Raw genomic sequence first — 25,518 nt, 5'->3', positions numbered from 1 at the left:
CTCATCTCATCTGTCTCTCTCCATTAAACACGCCACCGATCAGAGAGGCATCTGGAGATGCATCTTTAAGCTTTAATACACTTTGAATAATTAACACATGTGTACATGTACACACACACGCACACGCACACAGTTATAGAATATTCACAACATACTTCATACCGTGTACATTATAACATACCATAATAGACCCATTTCTGTAATATACTCACATATCTATATTATTGCTAATATATATTGTAATATATCTATATCACTAAAGCACTTCTGGATGGATGCAAACTGCATTTCGTTGCCCTGTACCTGTGCATGTGCAATGACAATAAAGTTGAATTCTATTCTATTCTATTCTAATTCTACACGCACACACACACGCACACACACACGGAGTCGAGTCTATCAGTGGCAGGCAGCTCCCCTCAGCCAGAGAGAGACCCAGAGGGAGTAGGGAGGCTTACTCAGTGCCAGCTTCAGAACCTTCGAGCTGGGCAGCTCAGAGCTGTGCACCAGCCTGAGTTTGAGCAAGCAGAAACAAAGGAAAGACAGCTGTAACCGTGACACCCTTAGCTGCGAGACAAAAAGAGATGGGTGTCTGCATCCTGCTAATTGACTTGTTGAGGGAATGAGGGAGTGGGTGAACAAGAGAAAAGAGCTTAGAGATCAAAGAGGGATACTTGTATGGAGATGGCTGCCGAGATGCATTTTTTATGCAGGAATGCTATGGGAATACATGCACAGAACGGCTGGCTTATGGCTATATGCACCATATGAACCTTCATGCATTCATCCCTATTGGTGTGCTTTCTGCAGCAACGTGGAAACTTGACAGAAACATTCGACCATCTGACCAATTCACTCATCATGTTGATGCATCCGCTCATTACCGGCACGAAGGCCAACGCTGATCCACATATCTATAAACTTTTCCTACATCTGGAGCCTAAAACAACTCGTGAATAATTATCAACCAGGCTAAAAAAAAACCCCACTGGTGCACTCCCCTGGGAGACAGCGAAGCATCGTAGACTTACTGTGTTTCACTAAGCTAAAGGCGGTCAGGCTTCCAGGAAGAGGAGAAGACACGAGAGATAAGGGATGAAAGAAAAAGAAAAAAATATATACGAACAGGCAAAGGTTGTGAGTTCCAGTTACAGAGTGACTGATGCAGCACATGACATCACTCAGGTAGCATCTTAAATTAAAATAGACTAGAAGCTACACAAAGTGTTTGTTCTCTGGTTCACATTTCCAGTAGCAGGTGGAACAGAGATGTCCTGGTTGCTCAGACTTCCTCTGGCTCCTCCTGGGGGAATCCACAGACACTCCCAGGTCAGCTGGAAGACAGAATCCCTCCAGCATCTTGTGCCCAGCTGGCTGTACCTGGCAGAGCTGTAAAGGGAGGCAACCAGGGGGCGTCCTTTGCAAGTGCCTGAACTACTTAGATTGTTTCATTTCAGTGTGGGGGAAGCAGCGGGTCTACTTTGAGTTCTTCTTCTCTTTCCAATCTTCTCACCACATCTGGGAGAGTAAGCCTTTCCACCCTGCAGAGAAAACATCTCCAACCCACGTATATTAGGGTCATCTTCCATTACCATACCATTACCTTTTATTACCATAGGTTTTGACAGGATCACTGTCCCGGTGAAAACTGTAGATTTTTGACTTATAAAATAGATATAAATATAAATACATATAAATACAACAAAATAATGATAAACAGACTGGTTCTTACATAGTGCTTTTCTACTCTACTTGCACCCAAAGCACCTATTACAGCACCTTATACAGCTTGTCTCATTCACTCATTCATACAAGCGTTTTTTTATATGTCTAACTGCTTTCTATCTAACATTTGTACTCACACTCTGAAAAATACACCAGGAACGACTCTGGGTTTGGTATCTTGGCTAAGGAAAGTTTGGCATACAGCCTGCACGCCAAAACTAAACCACAGGCACCTTCAAAAAGAGAGAGGACAAAAAAAGCAAAACACTGCATGGTAATAAAGGTAAGTGTCTGCAGTTGTGGACGTGTGTTCAAGGTACTGGTGAGATATAAAGGAAGACGAGTGTAAAGATCCCCTGCATAGTGGTTTATTTACTAAATGGATCAGGCATGGAGTCCACTATACCTCTGACGGTGCTGTGGACAGATCCTTTAAGTCATGGAAGTTGCGAGGAGGTGATGCTTTGTGGTGCATTATCCTGCTGAGAGAGCCCCACAACCAGCAGGGAATACAATAATGCTTAGGTTGGTGGTATGTTATAAATTAACATCCACATAGATGGCAGGACCCAATGTTTTCTAGCAAAACTGTCAGGACAAGCATAACTTTATCATCAATATGAGCTACAGCAGCTTGTTTGCTGGATCCGACCGCCCACCCACGACCCTGTGGCTGGTTCCCCACCTTTTGATAGATACTGACCACTGCAGTAGCTATCAGCTCACAAGAGGTGCAGTTTTGCACATGCTCTGTTCCAGCCGTCTAGCATCACAATTTAGCTCTTGTCCGACTCGCTCAAATCCTTACGCTAGCCCATTTTTCCTGCTTCAAACTCATCAACTTTGAGGACAAAATGATCACTTACTTCCTAATATACCCCACCCACTAACAGGAGTCATGATGAAGAGATAATCAGTCTGATTCAGTTTGCCTGTCAGTGGTAAGAATGATATGCTGATCGGCGTATATTGTGCGATGTATTATGAAAACCTTCCAACATACATGATAAGGCTGCACGTGGCCACAATACTTGCAAATTCAAAAACAGCCTGATTAGACATAAAAAAAAAAAGTGCCTTTATAAGTTCAATATGAGTTTACTCATTTGTTACCCCAGTGGTGCGTGCACTGCACACATTTCTGACGAATCCAACACCACAAAGCCAATAAAAAGGTATAATCAATAACGAGTACCTCGGGTCACGGCTAAGGATGAAACTGTTGTTGCATGGAGCATTTTACACACACACACAAGAGAAAGATAAGTCTCTTCCTGTCAAAGCTCCCATCAGGGGATGTTATTTGGCAGCTATTTTCTGTCTTTGCTGCCAGTCATGTACTGCATTAATTCATTTGTGGGACATGAATGAATGGCTTAATTAACAAGCGGGCGAATTGCAATCAATAAATGAATAAGAAGGCAAGCATGTAGACAGGAAAATAAATGCAAACAAACCTGTTTTTCTATTACATTTTTTCCATGTTCATTTTTTATTATTGTCTTATTTTTCCTGTTTTCTTGAATTGAAATGAAGTCATTTCAACCTAAACCCTGGGGCCCGGCGTCGACCCAGTCGGCTCAACCGGACCGATGCTGGGATTCATCGGAGCAGAGCAAATTTGTTTGTCTCTGTGTTTGTTTGTACTGGTGTTTGTTTCTCTCATTGTTTGTGTTTATATGCATTTCTGTTGATGGCCTTCTCAAGTGTTTCTCCAACTCTGGCAATTTTCTGCCTGGTCGCCCCTAATGTGCCTCTCTGTTTATCTGCTGTCACAACACAGCTGATTTATATATATTTACAAATCCAGGAAGTGACAGCAGAGAATTATACTTACTTTAAAGGAAATTATACATTAGTGGTTATCTGTTGTGAATGTGAATTTTTGTGTGTGTGTGTGTGCGCGCGTGTGTGATTTACCTATGCCGCAGCTTCACATAACACATGCTATGACTTTTATCAGATATGAAGTCAAGTCAGCCTCAAGAAATATGACAAATGCCTTTGGGAAGATAACCAGTGTAGTGTGAATTCAATCACTTTGGCAACTGACTGCTAATGACACAGGGGGAAACTTTTCCAGGCAGCGGTGATGGGCAATATTGCTTTTAGCAGGGGCTACGAACTGGCAAATTGGAACAAAATCGTGGCTAGAAGAGATAAACGCTTAACGACTGAAAAAAAAAGGCGCTGTTGGCCCAAATGAGCCTATGCATTACTTCAAATTGTTACCGATCCACGAGAGAGAGCCAGAGAGAGGAAACATAAGGCTACGTGGTAACAAACTGATTTAAATATATAGGATTTTTCATAGTAATGTATCATCTTTGTGAATCTTTACTGACCATTTTCTAAACTTTTACGATCTATTCACCTATTTTTTTCTCTCTTTAGTCATGGTACTAAAACATACGTGTATGACACATTTAAACTTTAATTGTCAGGGATGTGACTAATGATAGCTAGTTAATAGCTAAGGACTGCAAGCTCCTCACAACCAGTAAAAACTAATGGTTGCCCAATGAGCGCGATGAATTTTTTCCACATTAGGCAACTTATAGCTAGTAGTCTGGTCAACCACGTTTTATTGCAGTGGGACCGCACAAGTTGCCTCTCACCAAATAATCACGTCCGACTCAGACTGACTGCAATCACTCTCAGACTGACTGCTCAAAGTTTACAAATGACTCCTGTCTCATTTCTAAACACAGACAGAATGCCAACATGTTGCAATCAATCAGTCTGACTGATTGACTGCGACTGATGAGTCAGTCTGAGAGCAATGCATCAATTTGCAATAGGGAACTCGACTCAACTGGTTGCTAACTGGTGGTATTCAGGCTATATTCCTATATAAAAGAAAGGTTAAAGATCACCTATGTCATTTTTCAGTGCAAACACTGTCCTGCAGCAGCTACGTCACTATTTGTGGAGGAATTGCTGTTTCAGATCTATGAGGTTCTGGCTGGACTCTGAATGTAAGTAGCTAATGTGAATTTCTACATATGTAGATGGTAACAGATTGCAAGACATTGTTGACGTTTAAACATGATTGGTCAGAGGGCCCGGTGGCGCCAGTGTCCGGCAGCCTCGCCTCTGTCAGTGCGCCCCAGGGCAGCTGTGGCTACAATGTAGCTTGCCATCGCCAGTGTGTGAATGTGAGTGTGAATGGGTGGATGACTGAATGTAGTGTGAAGCGCTTTGGGGTCCTTAAGGACTAGAAAAGCGCTATACAAATGCAGGCCATGATCAAAGATTAAATGTAATTTTAAATTGCCAACTTGACCACATTCAGTTGCAGACTCACAGCAGACTGACTCTTCCCTCGGTCCTCCAAGCAACCCTTTAAAAAGCAACAAGATCGCAAGTTCATCACTCAAGTCATGATGGGTGCATGGCGGTGCTGGTCTCCAACCAACGTTATCACTTGTGTGATAGTAATATAAGTCAACATCTGCAGTAAGAAGGCATAGGCGTACTGTAAAATTGGCAAATTTAGCTGCTAGTGTTTTATTTAACAGGGTTAGGTAAGATTTCCTTACAGTGGACACCAGCACACATGCATCCCTCACAATAAAAATAACTAAGATGTATCTGCACTCTATGTGCTGTTAATGACAACAAAAACCCATGTCAGGATGTGGGGTTGGCACAAATGTGTGTGCATGTGTGTTTTTGTGTCTATCAAAATTCAACAAACCCCTCCTGACATTCAAAGGGCTTGGTAACCATGGCGATGCCTGCACCGAATTAAAAAAAAAGGGAAAAAAGAGTATATCAAAAGAAAAAAAAATAGGAAGAGAAGAAAAAATAAAAGCTGAATTGGTGTAGCTCTGTGAAGTAGATAAGGTTGGATGTCAGGCTGGTATTTACAGGAGGGCGTAACTTGTGATGGCAGGCTGTGTGGAGTCAAGTGTTATCCTCTCCGCACCCACACCCCCGTCTCCCTTTCCACTCACACCAAATGCCTGAAACTGCAGCACCGTTCATACACTTAAAATTCTAATACACGATTACCTCACTGTCTTAAGTTAAAGACACACCAATATGCAGGGAAAAATTCACACAACAAACAGGTGTGTAAACCTGTGTATATCTAAATATGTGAATGCGCATTATACCCATCTACGCTGCGCACGCCCAGCTGAATGTTTTAGTTTTGATATGATATCCTTTCAACAACTGAGGCTTTATGAGAGGATGGAGAGAGTGATGAAGAGAGGAGCGAGAGATCAAATAAAAGGCTGAGCATGCTTGCTTCCAGCACGCAGTTACTCAGAGTAAAGAAACGAGCAAAGAAAGAAGAAAAAAAGAGGGAAAAGGTTACAAACAAGAATGAGAGGAAAAGAGTGTGTGTGGGGGGAGGGGTGCACATCAAAACTCTTTGCCTGAAATAGAGGCAAAGTTAGAGCGAATGTGTCTGGGTGTTAAGTACAACTTTCTGAAGGCACTGAAGTTTCTTTTTTTTGTGTGTTTGTGTTTGTCAGAGTGAATTTCTGCATTTGCGAGCGAGCCGGTTAGAATTAGAGGAGCTTGACAGAGACACGGGGACTGCGAGAGCAAGTCGGCTCATGGATAGATGAGGGTTTTCATGCAAATATAACATTTGGGACGTTAGCGCGCTCTGCCATTTGCATACCCATTCACCCTGACTTGTTTATAAGTGAATAAATCCAGTGCTGCTTAGAGTACAACAGCTGCTGCTGGGCCACTCTCAGCAGCCCTCATTCATATACTCATATACACACACTCAGATGGCATACAGGCCACAGCTGCACCCTTGGCATTACTATGCCACCACTTCCTTGTGTGTGTGTGTGTGTTTGTGCGTATGCAAATCCATTGATACTCATTAATGTATCCATGTGTTGCATTGATAGGCCATCTTCTGAATCTGTCTTTTATAGAGGATGTATAACTACGTGTGCTCAGCAGCACTTGTGTGTGTGCACATGCTCAAAGCCGTACCTCTGAGGTGTTGACTCGTCCCTCCTGGAAGGAGCAGTCGCTGGCATCCTGTGTGCACATGTGGCGATATTTGCACCAGTGGCAGGGGAAGTTTCCGTTGACACAGGACAGGCACCTGCAGCAAGCCAGAACAGGAGAAAGAAAGGATGAGGTTTCCATGATTTATGCATTTATTTCACTCGTGACTTTTTGTGTCTACATCCTTGAATGTCCTTTAATGGAGTTTGAGTTTCCTGATCCTGCCACAGTGGCTTCCAGTGACAAGCTACAATGAAGAACATAAAAAAGTGTAACTGTAAAAAAGAAAACTGAACATAGGTTTTATGGCATTTTAATTTACAGGTTGCTGCCCCGTGACAGACTCAACATTGCTCTGTCTGCTAATGTAATGCTCAAAATGAATATTTGCAGGCATGTGGCAGACCTCGGTCTCATAATTGTGAGCTCCCATGATGCCCAAGGAAATGGAAACAGGCAGAAACTAGGAGAAACTGTGGCCAGCGGTGAGTTATTTGGATGTGAGGAAAACCAGTGGAAAAACAAGTATATACATTATACTTTGCTTTGTCACAACATCCAGTTTACATTTAAGGATAATTGTACACCACCAGAAAGACGAATTACACTTTTATGCTATAGGCTCTAAAGATGCATAAGAAGATTTGCACTGACAGATAGATGCTAGTTCCTTACTACAATCACAGCTTTCCCTTAATGAGAGAGTGAAAGGCAAAGAAATAGAGCTGACTTTGTTGGTCGTTTCAGATACTGAAGTCTCTCATTATTTCAAGTGCCAAAAGCATACCAAGGCAATAGAGCATAAATCTATGTTTCCTGAAAATTGAAGGCATAATGTAATGAAGATCAAAAATGATAACATAATGTATTTCATTCTTCTTAAGCAGCTACATGTTTTATGTATCATATACCAGCCAGTTATTGTCCTTAATGTCAATAATTCATCCTTATTGTTACTGGTTGTAGGCAACGCTGATGCAAAAGGATTGAGTCACTTTCATTTCTTTATATTTTGCTAGAAAAACTGTTATAGAGTAGATCCAGTGATTTCTTGAAACCTGGAATTCTAAGAAGCTTGAAAGCCAATATTTGGCATGACCACCTTTATTCTTTCACACAGCCTGAACTCTCTTCTTTTAATTTCGTTCAGTAGTCTTCAGTAATAGTTTTCCAGGTTTCTTGAAGGACATTCAAAGCTCTTCTTTGAATGTTGGCTGCCTTTTGTTCTGTTTTCTGTAAAGATGCTTCAATAATGTTGAGGTCTGGGCTCTGGGGAGGCCAATCCATGACTGATAGCATTCCTCCGTTTGTTCTGTACGTTTTCCAGGTGTGCTTTGACTGCACTGGCAGGGTGATTGGGACCAATCACATGCTTTCCACATGGCAATGCATGGTGGATCAAAATGCGAGGGTACATTTTGATTCAATGACTTTTGACACCATGTCAGAGCCTCCACTGCAATGATGTCTTATATACAGACTGACAATTATAAATGAAGTTCAAATAAGCTACTGATTTTGAGTCTAGTTCATGTCTAGTTTGGCATATCTCAACCTTTTATCCATGTTTTCCTTCCTTAAAAATGGTGTCTTGACAGCCACCTTTCCACTGAGACCATTTCTGATGAAGCTTCAGAGTGAACCATTGATGGATCAGCATGAGAGCTAGATGCATCTATCAGCCCCAGTATCAGGTTTTTCAGCTTATCAGCTAATAGCTCTTTGGGAATCACATTGCTGGCACAAAATGATTTTATGGCATTTTTTATGGATTCAAATAAACAAAACAAAATGTGGGACAAACTATGTGATAATGAGAGAGGTGGTTAGCAACAAAGTGCCTAAAGATATCATTTAAAACTGGTTCTTTGCTATGTTTTCTGTTAGGTGTAGACACAACCCTGGTTAGGTGCATTTTTAATGCCTTAATTCATAGATCACTGTTAAGAGGCTTAACAAGCAAAAACAAACAAACATGAAAAAGAAAACAAAAAACATTCTCTAGTCAGGTACAATGACTGGACTGAAATGTAATGTCTAAAGAAAAACTTTAAAACACCTTCACAAACTATTGATCAAGACCATTTTTTAAAAACTGAGAAGAAAGTCTTTGAAAGGAAAAATAAAATGTGGGGTGTCTTAAGACTTTTGCACAACTGAATTTAGCAACATTTGAGCCAAAGAGACAATCCAAAATTTCTATACTGCAGAATTCTAAGCATAAAATGCACTGAAGGAAGTCCAGCTACTATGACCTGCATTCTTTGCAGATTATGGACATGTGTAGGTGCATTTGAAATATCAACACGACTTATCGCACCGTGGCAGCCCAGCACTGACTTGCATCAACATAGTAGCACAAAATTTTCAAGAAGCACAACTGCAGCTTCCTTCATTAAGACTTTATTTGAGCTGTCAGCAAGGCCAGAGGGCGGGTTACTGAACAGCCAGGAGGAGAGAGCAGGAAGGAATCCTTGGTGATCCACTCCTCCCTTCGTATTCTCCATGCTTGGAGGCTTAAAGTTAAACTAAGCTGGCAGACCAAGATAAGCCAGTTTTTCTATAACTTGAGGAAGAAAAAAAAAAAAAAAGAATGCATACACATTCAAACATGGATTACCAGACAAAGACAAGGCTATCATGGTCACTACAAAGAAGCAGCGGAAGGGAAAATGCCATGGCTAGTAATGCTGTTAATATGAGAAGTTTCAAAGTTGTTCAATTACTTTTTGGCTCTGGAGTCTCTACTTGATCACTTTCCTCAAGTGATTTCACATCAGCGGTGTATTAAATTACACTCTGCTTTCTGTCAATCATCTGACACCCACAGGAGCAAAGAGAAAGTGTTCACTTCATAAACATGTTGCAGAGAGAACGCTTAAATTCAAGCTCGCTGTCAAGGAAAAATACAAAAATTAAAAAATACAGTGACAGAAGTAGAAATGTTCAGTAAATCCCCCCCAAAAAATCTTACAATTAAAACAAGTCATAGCTATGCAGTCTTTACACCGCTTCTAAACTAAATGTCACTTAACTGGCTTGAGAAAAGCAAGCTCTAATTACATGTCCTGTCAGTCCTCACTCCCATATGCTGTCACTGTACTCAATCAGACCTCCGATAACACCCACACCCACCAGAGGAACTGACTGAGAACCTGCGGGGTCTTTTTTTCATTATTGTTTTTTTTTATTTTTAACCAGCATCTGGTTATTACTGCCACCTCCAACTTCATCGTTTCTTGATAGCGCTGTCTTTCTAAGCCTGTGTTACTTTCCTGTTGTGGTTGTTCGTTATATAGAACCAAGATTTTCTGCTCAGGAATATCTTGAGCTAAAAGACCAAAACCAATAAACAAAACAAGAAATAAAAAGTAAAACATAATTAAAACAAGTATTTTATGGCACCCTTGAAGCCAAATTCGCCGGGGCTTTAAAGGATTGGACAGGAAAGTGAAAAAGAGCTCGTACTTAGTTGGGAAAAAAGATTCAAGAGATATAAAAACCTCAGCCACCACCTTCTTAGTTTGACTGACAAGCAATCTCTGATAAGTCTAGTTCAAGAACACCACAGTAACGCAAACCAGGTCCACCAAGCTGAAGGACAATTGCTCAGCTGACAATGCCACCCTGCTGCCGGAAACACTGACTTTAAATTGGATCTCAGCCTAATCCTCTTTCTGTCTTCGGGTCTATGTCCTTGGTTTTTTTGATTTTCGAGGGTTAACTGTTAAATCGCCCACGCCGGAGTACCAAAGCAACGGCAAAGGCTTCATATAGCCAGAGTTAAGCTGGTGAGACTAGACTGAACTGCAGCGTGAGGTTTTTAATCAATGCCAGTGGATTTCCATGGAGGGAAGGGTGGACTGAGGTTATGCTAACAGTCTGATGTTTGTTAACAGAGCTGGTGAGCCAGTTCCTCCTCACTATTAACTCCAGGCTTGATCGATTTCCCGTTGCAGGGCAGTGCGCGCGCACATTCACAAGCAACGAGCGTGAGAGCTCAGACTACAACATCGAGCTAAGGCAAACTTATGCACGCAAGTCATCACCCGTGCTGACATCGAGGCATTCCTCCTGGGTCACCTGGGCAGTGGAGACTTGTCCTACAGTAGAGCTGTCAATGCCTGGACAACCGGCTTGGGTAAGTGGCGGCACTGCTGCAGTGCAGTCAATAAAGTCCGCTGCTATTTAACAAGGCCCAGCAACAGCTCCGGGTCGAACGCCTTTTCATCTTCTCCAAGCTTTTGTTCGAGGGAGGATGGATCGATGGAACAAAGCTGTTGATGTGCGTGCAACGGCCCCGCTCAAGCATATATGAAAGGAGGGAACGATCATATCCTCATTTAAATCTGGTCAATGAGGATAAAGTCACGGATAAAACTGCAATTCTGTCTTAATTTGCAGGCTATGCTTTTATCTGCAGCTCAAACAAACATGTCAGCATGTGGTGGGCCCAAAAGTGACCCATTTGAGGCATGAAGCTGAAAGCTTTTAACGCTGTAATCAGTACTTGAAGCAGCTATAAGCGCAGCGTGATTTTGATTTAGAACCTCTGATTGGTTTGATAATGTATCTCGCAGATATCTGCCTGTGCTTCATGTGCACGGTGCTGCTTGGAACCTGGGGTAGGCTGGCTCTGCTATGTGGTCTATAAATAGGCCTCTTTGTGTTTTATCCAATAAAGCTCCAAAGTGAGCGGCAATAAAATGATGCATACATCATTAAGTTATACAGCAGCACGGCAGCCAAATGAGAAGTTTAGATTCTCACCAGGGGACTCAGACTCATTATACGGTATTATTGCATCTTGTCACGGCAATGTCCAAAAGCAGTAAGTCTGCGAGTCTCAACCCTCAGTTTAATTAAACCAGGTCACATTCACTTAAAACCCAGACCAACAACTTATTGTCTTAATATCAACAAGTAATGATGTAATGACAGAAAAGTTTGACTATAAACTTTTTTTTTCTAGCAGTGGATAAAGAGTGGGGCGACGGGGAATGACGGGCCTCAAAATAAGAGCCTTTTCCAGGGGCTGGAGTGTGAGCCGGTCCCCCTCCCTGGAGTGCTTCTTTTCACTGCATAGATTTCAGCCCTTTCATATTGTAATGGTCATGGTGGCCTGAGGCTGTGGCGCTAACCTTTTAGCTGTGTGGGACGCATTATTCCCGACACAATGGGCACAATTTCTGTTTCGTTCGGCAACACTCGGCTTTATCTCTCTCTTTCTTCCTCTTGAAGACTTCTTTCTCGCTCGTCTTTTCCCGTCTCCAGCTCTCCCAGAATGTGAATTTCCTTCCCCCTCCAGCACCCTGCCACCTGTTTGTTTCTATGCCTCTCTATATATTATTCCTCCTCCCGCACGCTCAATTAAACTATTCCAAACCTCTTTTTTTAATGCAAATTTCGGATATTGTATATGTAAACAGCTCACAGCGCAATTCACCCGCACCAAGTACTGTGGCTTCTGTCTGCGTGCGCTCCCTCTGACTGTGCGTGCACCTGTTTTGTGTGTTTGCACGAGCGTGTGCACTGCTGGTGATGCTGGTGCCCGCATCCAACTTTGAGCCCGTCTGGGCGCTCGCCTGCAGGCCCGCTCTGCTTGTGCATCTGTGCTGATACAGTACCACTGTTGTGCGTTTGCTGTTGTGCTTCTACGCTGGGCTTTCATCCGCCCATCACGCCCACGAGGATGACTCAATTACCGTCCCCTGAAAGCAGCGACTTCTTTACTCCGCTCCCTGCAGGCGGAGGTGGTTGTTGGGCGGGTCAAAGATTTTGAGGTGAAAGGTGAAGAGTATTGCATGACACGCGGGTTTGTGTTACAGCTGCAGTGGCAGTAACAGCGCTGTATTATTATTTATTTTTTTAACAGTCCAACAGAGTCCTGAGGGGGCCCTGCAAAGCCAACATCAAAGGCTTAAACAACAGCATGCCTGTTTATGCTGCAAAGAGAGCGCGACTAGGCGGGCTAGTTAATCAGGGGTACGCAGCATAAACACACACCCACACACACATTAGTAAACATGTCCTGCATGCATACAAATATGAATAAATAGGCACTCTGGAGTTACTTTGACACATCCTGCATGCTCTTTAACAAACAGAAAACTACACACACACATATTCACAAAAAAAAAAAGAATCAAAGCCATTCAAGTAGGCCTGGAGGCCCCGAGAAGTGGCCCAGGTGAGCGCTCTCTCCAAGCCCACTCCATTATGACCATCTCCACACAGGCACCTCAGCTAGAGCTAATTAACGGCCTATTACTATGCAGATATATGCAGGGCCGAGAGCAGAGCGCGAGCAATAAATGGGCTTGATGAACGAGAGAGAGGCAAGGAATGGGAGGTGTGCAGGGGCAGAGACGGGTTGGGGCCAGGCGACAGAGAGATGGGCAAAGTGATGAATGGGAGAGGAGAAGTCAACAGGCAGACAAGAGGACAGTGGGACAGCAGGAAAGGAAAAGAGAGCTGTAGGCTGCAGGGAGTGAGGATCGGATGGTAGCGGGACAAAGACACTTATAATGCTGGTGAATCAGTAATTAAAAGCTACTGTCATGACTTAACATATTAACCCCTCATACAGCCCACATACAGTAAAAAAAATGACAATTCTGCACATGTTTACATATAAGAATCATTTTCAGGATGCCCCTAATTCTTTTAAGATATAAAACAGGTGTAAACACTGAAAGAGGAAGTGATTCTTCAGTCAATGCTTGCCAAGAGAAACAATAAATCTACTTTAGTTATACTACACATGCTTTTTCCATTTCAGGTGTATTGATGCAACTGGGAGTCTGTGCCAGGTGGAAGTGAATCGAATGCGAGAAAGAGAGGAAAAGTGTGTGCGAAGTCCGAGCACTGACTTCAGGGGGAGCAGCCAAGACTCATTTAGCAAATGACATTTTATTTATTTTCATTTAACCTTTATTTAACAAGGCAGGAACACATTCTTTCCTTCATTATCAGGATGATCTCAGTACTCTGTCACTCTCTCTAATACCCCCTAGTCCCCCCCTTCCTGTGTATGCACAGAAAGACAAAAAAAAGAAGAGTGTCATGTAGAAATTGTTTTTGATAGAAATTTAGTGACAAAAGAAAAAGTTTTTCCTTCCCACTGTCGCCAAGTGCTTGCTTAAAGTAAGTCAGTGATTTTGGGGGTTTTCACTGTATTATTGTAGAGTCTTTACCTTACAATATAAAGCACCTTGAGGCGACTGCTGTTGTGATTTGGCGCTGTATAAGTAAAATACAATAGAATTTAATTGAAAAGACTGTTTACCTCTCCTTGTTTCCTGTCTTGCACCTTCTTTTTAAGCAACAGACACAGACATGCATATAAAATCCTGCTTTCAGAACACTGTTGAAAAGTCTACCAGTATTCCTATACTTAAATTAGGGATAATATGTTTCCCGGGAACATGAGTGACGTCTTTTTCCTCCCAAGCTTGGCTGCTCTTCTAAGTCTTCCATGGTTAAGAATCGATTTATTATTTCACTCACCAGTAGTCCCTTCATTGCTTTAGATTTAATTAACTAATTGATTTGTAAAAAGCTTGAACAGATTGAATACTGAATTAGAAACGCCTGCATGGTTTTCTCTTGATTCCTGCATTAAACCAGTTATTTACACCTGCAGGTAAGTAGCAGTATTTTAGCACTTTTTTCTTTTAAAACTTCAGCCACCTGTTGATTTTCATCTTGCATCTGACCAGCAGTATGATCTTTGTATTGAGGTTTTGGAGACATCTGTCAAGTAACTGTGTGATGTTAACTTTTTGGATGTGTGACAATCATGGTGACAATGAAAGATCAAGTAAATAAAGGTCCAGTTACACAGGCCAGGACCATCTGGCACCCAGCAATCTGAATTCTGTATTTCTGGACAGGTTCTGAACCGGGAACATTCAAAAAGCACCGTCAATCAGTAAAGAAATATGCATTTTTCCCTAGCAACCAACATCCAATATGGATGACAACTCTTGAGCAATGAATGATGTCATTGAGAAACCTCAATAGCTATTTAAAAGAGTGTTAAAGCAATTTAACAGAGAAACTAAACATAAACTGATATTTTTCTCCTTTCGCCCCATCCTACTTAGCAACAAGCTCTCAACTTACGATTGGTGGACGCTGCAGTTGTAGAAGACAAAATCCACACTGGCAAACTTCTTCCCAGTTTCCTTCGACTTTAGATACAACTTTATTATGCGTCGGTCACCTACAAAGTCAAACATAACAAACACATTGTGTTTTATTAGTGTTTTTCTTTACAAAGAATGTCAAGTAGCAAAGACGAGTAAAACCCACTGCATAATAACCGATCCAAATAAATGAATCCACATTCTTTAAATATTACGAAGGTGTGCATTAACGTTTAGATCTGTGGAGCTTTACAGGCACAAACTCAACAACAGTGTTTTACATTTTAGTTCTTTGAACAGGATCAAAAGGTACTCTTTCATACAACAACACTGGTATCATCACACTAGGAGCAGCAATGCATTGTACTGGTAAATTTGAATTATTAACGCCTTTTCTGCAATCTTCACATCAGTGGGCGTGATTGGACCCTCTGCTGAGACAGTTCTGACCTCCCGGCCTTTATGTATGACACCCTACTCTATACTCCACTCTATATTTCCATAGTCCATCTATAACAGTTCGTATATGGAAAATGTTTCATGACCCCAGGAGCAACCTGGTCCTAGTCAATGTATACACTTTCACTGTTCCTGTAAATCTGCAGATTTGGAGACAGCACTTCTGCTGGAGAGTAAAAAGAGCTCTGAGCAAAATCTATTTATTAGAGTTACTCAGTGGCGAAAACACTTACAGCTGTCTATATACATTCATGGGCTTTCAGCGGTATGTTTATAAATGTGCTCATTCTAATTTTGATAATCGAGAAGCAGTGGGTGAAGCCGAAGAGAAAAATGTCTTGTGTCTCACACAGCTGAATAAACTGTCAAATTAAGCAAACAATTCATATTTAGCATCGAGCAAAACTGTTCAGCTGAAAAGCCCGTCATCGTCTCCCCAAACAAAAGTTTGTTAGACGGCTGAAATGTAAAAATGCAAAAAGTGACACTGTGTGATCTAATAATGTATGTCCAACTGAAAGCAGGACTAAATTACTGCAGCAGATTTGAGAAAGCTTCACACAGTGAACATGACTGAAATCCTGATATCATTTTTCTGGTCAAAACTGGTTACCATTCGACCGCAAGAACTGAACTATAGACAGACAGATGTTGATATTGCTTTCATGGAGAACAGAGGTCTAGTCAGACCATTTCTTAGAAAGTGATAAATATAGATCAGACTATTGCAATGGAGAAATTAAAAACATATCTTCATATAATAATAATAATAATAATAATGGATTGCATTTATATAGCGCTTTTCGAGACCCTCAAAGTGCTTTACAATTCCACTATTCATTCACTCTCACATTCACACACTGGTGGAGGCAAGCTACAGTTGTAGCCACAGCTGCCCTGGGGCAGACTGACAGAAGCGAGGCTGCCATATCGCGCCATCGGCCCCTCTGGCCATCACCAGTAGGCGAAGTGTCTTGCCCAAGGACACAACGACTGAGACTGTCCGAGCCGGGGCTGGAACCGGCAACCTTCCGATTACAATACGAACTGCCAACTCTTGAGCCAAGATCGCCTCACGATATCTTCCTAACATAGCTTTTCTGAAACAAGGACAACTAATCTGGTTAATGCATGGCTATGAATAGATGGCCACACCTCTTCTAGACTAGTATTACCGGACCAATACTTTAAAGACTGTCTCATTTGTTGCACTGTGAAGTGAATTTGTCAGAAAGCTACTGTACATGCGTTGGCTTTCTACCTATGATGTTAGCATCACACATCCAGAGATGCAACTGCTTCAGAGCAGATCAGTACAAATGGTCCCAAAAGGCTGAGATCACAAGTTTGAGAAAATACCTGGGTGCATTTTTTAATTCCGCAGCCAAGTGGCGGAGGGCTTTCGCTTTGGTGGCCTCAGAATCTCATCTCTGCTTTTCGTGGATGATGTGGTTCTGTTGGCTTCAACGGGTGAAGGCCTACAGCTCGCACTGGAACAGTTTGCAGCCGAGTGTGAAGCAGCGGGAATGAGGATCAGCACCTCCAAATCTGAGGCCATGGTTCTCAGCCGGAAAAGGGTGGAGTGCCCACTCCGGGTCGGGGATGAGTTCCTGCCCCAAGTGGAGGAGTTCAAGTATCTCGGGGTCTTGTTCGCGAGTGATGGGAGAAGGGAGCCGGTGATCGACAGACGGATTGGGCACTGCGGCCACAGTGATGCGGACGCTGCACCGGTCCGTCGTGGTGAAGAGAGAGCTGAGTGTAAAAGCGAAGCTCTCAATTCACCGGTCGATCTACGCCCCTACCCTCACCTATGGCCACGAGCTGTGGGTAGTGACCGAAAGAACGAGATCGCGGATACAAGCGGTGGTAATGAGCTTCCTCCAAAGGGTGGCTGGCCCTTAGAGATAGGGTGAGAAGTTCAGCCATCTGGAAGGGGCTCAGAGTAGAGCCGCTGCTCCTCCACATCGAAAGGAGCCAGCTGAGGTGGTTCAGGCATCTGACAAGGATGCCTCCTGGGTGAGGTGTTCTGGGCATGTCCCACCGAAAGGAGGCCCCGGGGCAGACCCTGGACACGCTGGAGAGATTATATCTCTTGGCTGGCCTGGGAACGCCTTGGTGTTCCCCCGGATAAGCTGAAGGAGGTGGCTGGGGAGAGGGAGGTCTGGGCCTCTCTGCTTAGGCTGCTGCCCCTGCGACCCGGCCCCGGATAAAGCGGAAGAAGATGGGTGGCATTTTTTCATCTCATTGTTTCAGTTCAGAATATTGTATGTAATTCTACACTTACTGATAAAAAAATATTGATAAAAAAGCTTTTTTTAATAGAGTAAAACCTTTCGCTTGGAAGGATGTCCAGGCTACATTTGTTAAACGTTAAGCCAAGAGCTGCTCACACGGGCACTTTATTACTATGAATCCCGTACGTAGCCTCAGAATAGTTTAACACAGTTGTAACCCAAGCTAACAGGAGCTAGTGTCAAAATAGTAGCAGTTTTTGAATTTGCTAGCTTACAGTATATGGTTGGCTGTAAGAGGAGGAGGTCGTGAATGTTGCTGTCACCACTGAGGGACAAAAAATTTGTTATGTTTCAAATGCAAGTGCTGTATTTTCATGATGCGGTTTGCTGAAAAGATAAGAAATGTGACAACTAGGTCTGTTTTTCATCTGAATAAAAGCCTTTTTTGTGTTGCTGCCCAGATTCTGTGTCAAAGTACATCAGCGGAAGAAAAAAAACCCTAAGGCAGCTACTCCCAGCTGGCATTTTCCATTACAAAAAAAATAGCTGGACTCAGACACCAATAATGAATCTACTTTTAAAAAGTTCTCAGTTTTCTTCATGTGATAATTATGATATGAAATGACATTTCTTTTTCACTTTAACAGATAAATAAGATTATTGTTTAAATGATCTGGGCTTTCATTTTGAAAGCAAAAGCCAGACATTTGTGAAGTCTACGTTAACTCCAACGTCATATCTTTTCTGACTTATTGTCTACCTTGGTCTCGCGTGATGGGGGCGATTTCTTTCGTCGAAGGAGACAGGCAATAGATGCGTCCACCGTAGATGCGCCCTTCCGTTTCTACGTAGTCCTCAAAGGAGCAGTTCACTCCAGCAGAAAGACTCGGCACATTCTGTGTCTGAAGCACAAGCTAGCGAGAAAAAAAGACAGAAAGCAGAAAGATGAGACACAGCAGAAATTTAAATCAATACACTTCATTAGCAATGGCCCAAAGCAGAAAATGCTGCTCAGACGTGTGGCTCAAAACGCACTTTTCAGCTCATACTCAAAATGACTGTTAGCTACAACACAAAACAAGCTTTATTTAGTCTCATTTCACATCTGCCTTATTCATTTTTCCCAGCCATTAATCTTTACCCCACTCGTCTTATAAAGGACCACGTACAAATTCACGAAGCCTCTATAGAGTAGCTGAACAGATACACAAGGTCAGACAGCGTGCTGTACCTGCACTTCTGACATGGTGACGGAGACGGTGTCTGGCTGGATGGAAAGTCGGACACACTGTTCGACTCTGGTGGTGAAACGCTGAGGCTCTTCTGCTCGTTTGCAGCGATCCTTCCTCGAACATCTAGAGACAAAAAATATGCTCACATAAGCAATAAATGAGCAATAAATACCTGTGTTTTACATGAAATCCACACCAGTCTTGATTCCTTGTTGTGCTTGTATATGTAGAGTACATTTTACTAAGTATCACAGCTAAAGGCATTTGGTCCAAATGTGGCTTTTAAGCACTTCTCAGTTGGGAAGAGAAAAAACAGCGAGATCACTGATTTATTGGATAACCCACAGGATGCTGAGTTTCAGACACCGACTCTGTTCATTAGTGAGTGCATAGATGCATGGAAATTAGAATTAAATTGCAAGGGTGCATATAAACAACCTATGCAGTTACAAGTTTAACACAGGAGAAACAGGAGTATGCGTTAATGATAACATGGCAACCACACATTCAGCACTTTCTTAATAGCAACAGAACCATAGTGTGGTCATCAGTATGCCTATTTGTACTTATAAAGCAAGCATTGAGTTAATCAGAGCTATGGTTTAGCAAAGTCTACGAGGACTGATTACCGTGAAGACTGACCATGCATAAGAGTCAAACATAAAGTCCAAAAGAGCAATAAACACGTAGAGCAAGGCATTAGTTCGGGCACTGAATGTACTTGCATTCACTGACTGGCACCAGCTGCTCATTCATGCTTCACCATCAGTGACTCATTCATCAGCTGCTTGGCTACCAGCTGACCAGAAATTCCCAATCATATTAACACTGGTGTACATGCTGTCCTTTACAACTTAACACTTCTCACTGTTGCTCCGCTGAAACCTGGATGTCAGATGTGGCACAGCTTTTTTTTTTGGTTGTTTTTTCACCCCAGCGTCCTCCTTATGTGCTAAACATTTGGTAATGTTGCCTTAATTAAGCTTTAATGTCGAATTACTGCACGTATTTGTGAAGGGGAATTGGATCTCCCAACCGAATCCTCGCTGCCTTTTGCATTCTTTTAGTGCTCTCTTAGAGAGCAGAACCTTTTCCACTAAATCAAACAATATAATTAGCTATAAATGGTCAATTCCTATATGCAAGTGTTTCCGACCAAATTAGCAGAACAAGTTTTTAGAAAGTGGCTACTGAAGAGAAAAGGCCAATTTCCTTGGGCTGCAATTATATCCTCAGAAAATGAGTTTAATATTGAAGCTAATGTAGGCTGTGGGGGGCCAGTTTGAGGATGCTGGAATCTAAAGGTCTGTTTTTGACTAGCCAGATGGGGAAAGGTGAGAAAGTAGTCAGATTTTGACTTCCTTTGCCATTCACTCTACCAGGAGTGAATGGAAGGAGAGACTCTTCAAAGCTACAATAACTTTTTCCTTCAACACATTATAGACTGTTCAAAAAATATTAAAGGGACACATTTAATCAAGAGTTTAGCATCAAGTCAATTAAATTTCTGGGATATTGATCTGGTCAGTTAAGTAGACGAGAGGGTTGCTAATCAGTTTCAGCTGCTTTGGTGTTAATTTCATTAACAAATTCTTCCTTCATTCTTCGACATTCTTCCTTCCTCATCTCACTAGGGTCAGCGTTAGTACTGGTAGTGTGAGGCGATACCTGGACATTACAGAGGATGCACAGGTAGTCCAACTCCTCCAGGATGGCACATCAATACATGGCATTGCCAGGAGGTTTGCTGTGTCTCCCAAGACAGTGTCAAGATTGTGGAGGAGACTCCACAAGACAGACAGTTAATCTAGGAGAGCTGGGCAGGACCGTAGAAGATCCTTAACCCATCAGCAGGACCAGTGTCTGCTCCTTTGTGCAAGGAGGAACAGGATGAGCACTGCCAAGGCTCTAAAAATGACCTCTAATAGGACACTGGTGTGAAAGTCTCTGAACAAACAATCAGAAACAGACTTCATGAGGGTGGCCTGAGGGCCCCACATCCTCTATTGGGCCCTGTGCTGTTCACAGATGAGAGCAGTTTCACCCTGAGCACATGTGACAGACGTGACAGGGTCTGGAGAATGTTGTAATTTGTAATATTGTTCAGTATTTACCATTACCTGTAGGTTGATAACACATTCCCCACCGAGATCTGATGTGCTTTCAAAGTGTTGCTTTATAGTAAAATAGTAAAATGAGAGCATTCAGACCATGTTTATGAGTAAGTCACAGGTCTAAGCCTCAGTGTAGGTGACACTGAGTGACACATTTTTTGTCAATTATTGATCCAAGAAAAACAGATACACTTATCTAAATACAATTTTCAAAAGAAAGTCATTATATAAGGTGTTAAATCACGGCATTTGTTGTGTTAGAACACACTGACAAATGCAGTGCCAAAACAGGTTCACATAATGTGGTTACCATGAGCATAAACAGGCAGAACTCACAACTCTGTTGAAGTGACAGACTGTAATTAAGTGCAGAACACCCACTGAGCAACCACCGGAACAACTACATACGACGCAGTAAAGAGTATGCACTTACACATTATGCAGCACACACCAGCCACAGTGAGGGTCTCCTGATCCCAGACAGGCTCCACAGGAAGTGTACTGCTCACAGCTCTCCACTGGTACACGGGTGACCTAGGAAGAAGACAGAGAAAAAAAAACACGCACATAAGCACGCATTCGGCAAACACACTTGGTTAAAGCTGCACAGAAACCCTGTTTACACCACCTTCAAACAGCTTGTACTATATAGGGTTGGTATAAACAGGATCTACTGGAGGTGTCCTGCGTCTGGAACATGAGATTAAAGGAACAAGCCCACTGTGACTATCACAGATAAACAGCTCTGAAAGTGCTGCTTACAACTCCATACTGCTGCATATAAAGGTAGCTAGAGGGAGAAAAGTAGAGGTCTACAAACATGTAAACAGACCCTCTGAAGAACTTATCTCTATAATACATATACTCTGTGCTGCCCACAGTTCTGATGCAAGCAAACAATTTGTGTATTTTTAGGCATTGATAATTTCTCCTTGTCGCGCGCCGAAGAATAAAACTCAGTTGCAATTTATTCAAAGCAAAAAGATCTAAGAGCACTGCGCAGATTGTATGCATCAAAAATCAGCTTAGCCCCTCAGGATTAGAGGTGCTAATCTGATCATCAAGATCAGATTCACACTCCCCATAAAGACTGCTGTTCAGCCTATGATGACGAGCTATAACTAGACACATATAGCAAGTTTAGGCACATTGCTTTGTGCAATCGTCAGTGTAGTCGTCGTTTGGTTGGGTAGTGGTGGATCAATACCCGATGGATTGTTGTGGAATTTGATGCTAAAGGGTCGAAATCAACCTGCTGATGTGGCAATCGCATAAGAATTCCTCTAGCCTGACCAAGAGTTTCATTTTTTTGGCTTCAACTAGGATTATCTCAGCTAAAAATATTCGAAATTGCCAGTTGACAAGTTTCATATAGGGTGCACTAGGTACTCGCCTGCCTACAGTTGCTGTGCAAGCACTTTGCAAACCACATCCACCTCACCCTTCCTTATCATACTGTATCTAACTCAATCAAGCTTGTATGACACATGTTGCCACTGCTCTAGAAGGGCAGTGAGGTGGGCCTTTCCTGCATTATGCTCTTTCCTATCTGGGTATGGAAAGGCAGGAAAGTCCCAGAATAAAAAAACAAGCAGGTTTTATATTTTCTGAGTCCGCTAGGGTCCTCTTGGGTTCATGTGATGTAAATTTCAAGATCAGACAGTGAGTGCGAGGTCCACGCACACATCCGCAGAGAATTCACTTTACAATGCACCAACTATGCATATGTCCAGGCAGCAGACTTCAAAGAAGTGCAACGGTAATGACTACTCGGTCATCGGGGCTCGAGCTGTCCGTGTCTGCAGCTGAGTATAATCCAGGCTTCATTCCACCAAATATGAATTACTGCAGTAGAGAGCAATCCTCTTTTGGCTATAGTGCTCTAGACTTAAATGGGAGCTACAGAGTTTTAGTGTGTTTAAAGCAAAGAAGCAATCATGGTGAATTAGTGTAGGTTGCAGCCTTTTTTTGCCTTGACCCACATTAAGTCTGTCTGTCTTTGTCTTTACTATGTTAATTTTGACGATTCTTTTCTTATCGAGTCCCTTACAACTCTCCCAAACTAATGGGTGTACATTCAAAATTAGTCAAAGAAGCTTGCAAAGAAAAGCGTCTGGACTTCTTTAAGTTGCTTGAAGATGTTTCACCTCTCATCCGAGAAGCTTCTTCAGTTCTAAGGTCAAATGGTGGAGAGTCCCAGATATAAACCTAGTGGGAGTATCCCCCCACAGAGGGACAAAAGGACCCCCTGATGATCCTCTAATCGCCTGAGCCAAGGTGTGAAACTGGGTGTGGGTCCCAATCAGCCAGAGTTTCGGGTGAGTTCATTGTGAAACCTGGCCCCACCTTATCATGCGAATTCCTGAGATCAGATGGCCCAGGATGTGAGTGGGCGTTAAGGCGTCTGGGAAGAGATCTCAAAACTGGATTATAGATGGCAGAGAGTTGGTGTCGTAAACCCCCGCCTCTGTTCAAAGATGGTCGCTCCACAGTGGACATAGATGGCTTCTTTCACTCCTAGAGAGATGAGAGGTTAAAACTTCTTCAAGGAACTTAAAGAAGTCCAGACGCTTTTCTTTGCAAGCTCCTTTGACTACGATGACCTGGATGACTGAGAACCTTCACAGACATTCAAAATTAGCTAGCGTAAAGCTGTAAGGCCTTTTCTGCAGCTACATTTTTATTAGGCTGTCTGTCACTTACTCCAAAAACTACATAAACCAGCTTTGTGCAGCACTCCAGTGAAAAATAAGCAATAATCAAATGCATGATACTGTGGTACTGTACTTAACACCATTAAGATAAACATCGAGGATTACTCCTTTTGTCTCCTAAATCTGTCGTAGCTGCCATTTGTGTCTCTGCATGACTGCACTAAGATGAAACTTGATCTCTTGCATAGGAACTGGGGAACCTCTCTATCAACAAGGACATCAAACAACATTGTCCAAATGTATCAGTCTCTTAAAGCGCAACTGAAGATGTATCTGAACATCAGGCCACGGTGAAACTTGCAGAAATTAGCATTGAGAAGTCAACAGATGGCTGCAATTATTATTGAACATGCATGTTGTATACTGCTGCCTTCACCTTCTGTTTGCAAGATAATCGGGAAGGACAAGTTACACTGGATTATACCCAAAGTGTAGAAGAAGTTGACTAATTATCCCTTGCAAAATGCTTTAATCACACCTGTGCACATTCAGGTTTAATCTTTTTCTTTTATAAATCCGTAATCTGCAGCGTATCAGAATCTGTGTATTTTATCTGAACTTACTGGATGCTGTTTGGCAGTGACAGGTAGATTGGCAGACAGGAAACTGCCTCAGGCAAGCACACACACACAAGCACACGCCAGTGAGAAAGTTACTCTCTGGACTAAATTGAGAGTTTGAGACAAGTTTTCTGGGGCAGTTGTTAAATTCTTAAATACATCACTGACCACCCAGGATGCATTCACACACGAGAACGTGCATGCACACCTCCTGCTTCCTCAGATAGGCGAGGTACGACATCAATAACACTGCAGAGGCAGGAGGCACACCAGGTGAGCTGGAAGGTGGTGAGGATGAATTCTAATGGCAGCTGCAGACGCAGCAGTGGAAAAAGCTTCAAAGAAGAAACCCTACCTTCACCGTACCGTTTTTCAACTTATTAAACTTCAAATGTTGAATCATGCTCTTTTAATGTCTTATTCTTGAACAGCTGCCACATGATTGATCAGACATGATTGCATATGTTGGTTTTAATGTCAACATACTTTTTTTTAAAAATCCCAATTTCCTGTACTCTCTGTTGCTCTGCTTACAGCACCTTCCGCTGCTCAAAATCTTCCCCATTCACATGATTCTCACCTCCCAAAGCAGCCTCTGATGACCACCAGAAGAGCATTTGGGTAGGAGCTGCTCAAGTTGTAGATAGTATGGGGAAAACAGTGTGTCTGTCTCAACTTAACAATGAACTCAATCTGCTTTGATGAACCCTACATGAGTGTCAGGTCTATCCTTTAATATTTTCATGGCTCAGTCATACTACAGTAAAAATGGGACGATAACCTCCTTGCAAACTGGAGAAAAAATCTGTGGTTGCCAGGTGACTGCACTGAAATTTTTCACATTTGGTGACCAACTGCGAGTATTTGAAGCAACCAACCGGTCACCCAGAGGTTCACCATACAACACCCTTCACCTCTGGGCGACCGGTGATCTTGGCAAAAAGATCTGTCTAAATAATTCCTGCATGACTCAAACTCACTGCAACCACTGTCAGACAGATTGGTGAAGGTTTGCAAATAATTGCAGTCTAACTTATAAATGCAGGACTGGATTAAAGTATAATGGTAAACTCCGTTCCTTATATGAGCCAATTGCCCATTACATCCCAAGACAGCTTTAATACAAACAGCAAATACCGCAACTAGATGTCAGTAATCCCAGCATCTCTTTCGCAGTCTGTACATATCCTCCTCCTGTGTCACTCTAATGTACAGTTGGACACAATAGCTTATGGCAGATTCATAACATGGTAATAGTAACCTGTGCCTGGTAACTATTATAATGCTACCATTACAAGGCCCAGGCCCCTTACAGGACATCAAATAGCAGCAAATTGCAGTCAT

At 42.5% G+C, this 25,518-nt stretch overlaps 1 protein-coding gene across 1 annotated transcript in view; it reads right to left on the bottom strand.

Annotated features, from left to right (window-relative positions):
• LOC146684456 (plexin-A1-like) overlaps nt 1–25,518 on the bottom strand; it is a 314,632-nt gene that overhangs the window by 128,048 nt on the left and 161,066 nt on the right. The window contains exons 5-9 of the mRNA XM_085444381.1: nt 21,334–21,434; nt 18,786–18,909; nt 18,315–18,468; nt 14,839–14,938; nt 6,694–6,808 (exon numbers count right to left, since the gene is read on the bottom strand). Coding sequence (XP_085300507.1) covers nt 6,694–6,808; nt 14,839–14,938; nt 18,315–18,468; nt 18,786–18,909; nt 21,334–21,434 — 594 coding nt within the window. The remainder of the gene's footprint in view (nt 1–6,693; nt 6,809–14,838; nt 14,939–18,314; nt 18,469–18,785; nt 18,910–21,333; nt 21,435–25,518) is intronic.

The sequence above is a fragment of the Copadichromis virginalis genome, linkage group LG20 (genome assembly GCF_057382275.1).
Source record: "Copadichromis virginalis isolate Kocher_CV1m ecotype Utaka linkage group LG20, C_Virginalis_male_GT1.1, whole genome shotgun sequence".
Classification (NCBI taxonomy): Eukaryota; Metazoa; Chordata; class Actinopteri; order Cichliformes; family Cichlidae; genus Copadichromis; species Copadichromis virginalis.
The sequence above is the reverse complement of the archived record's forward strand: the minus strand, read 5'-3'. Positions and strand labels throughout refer to the sequence as shown.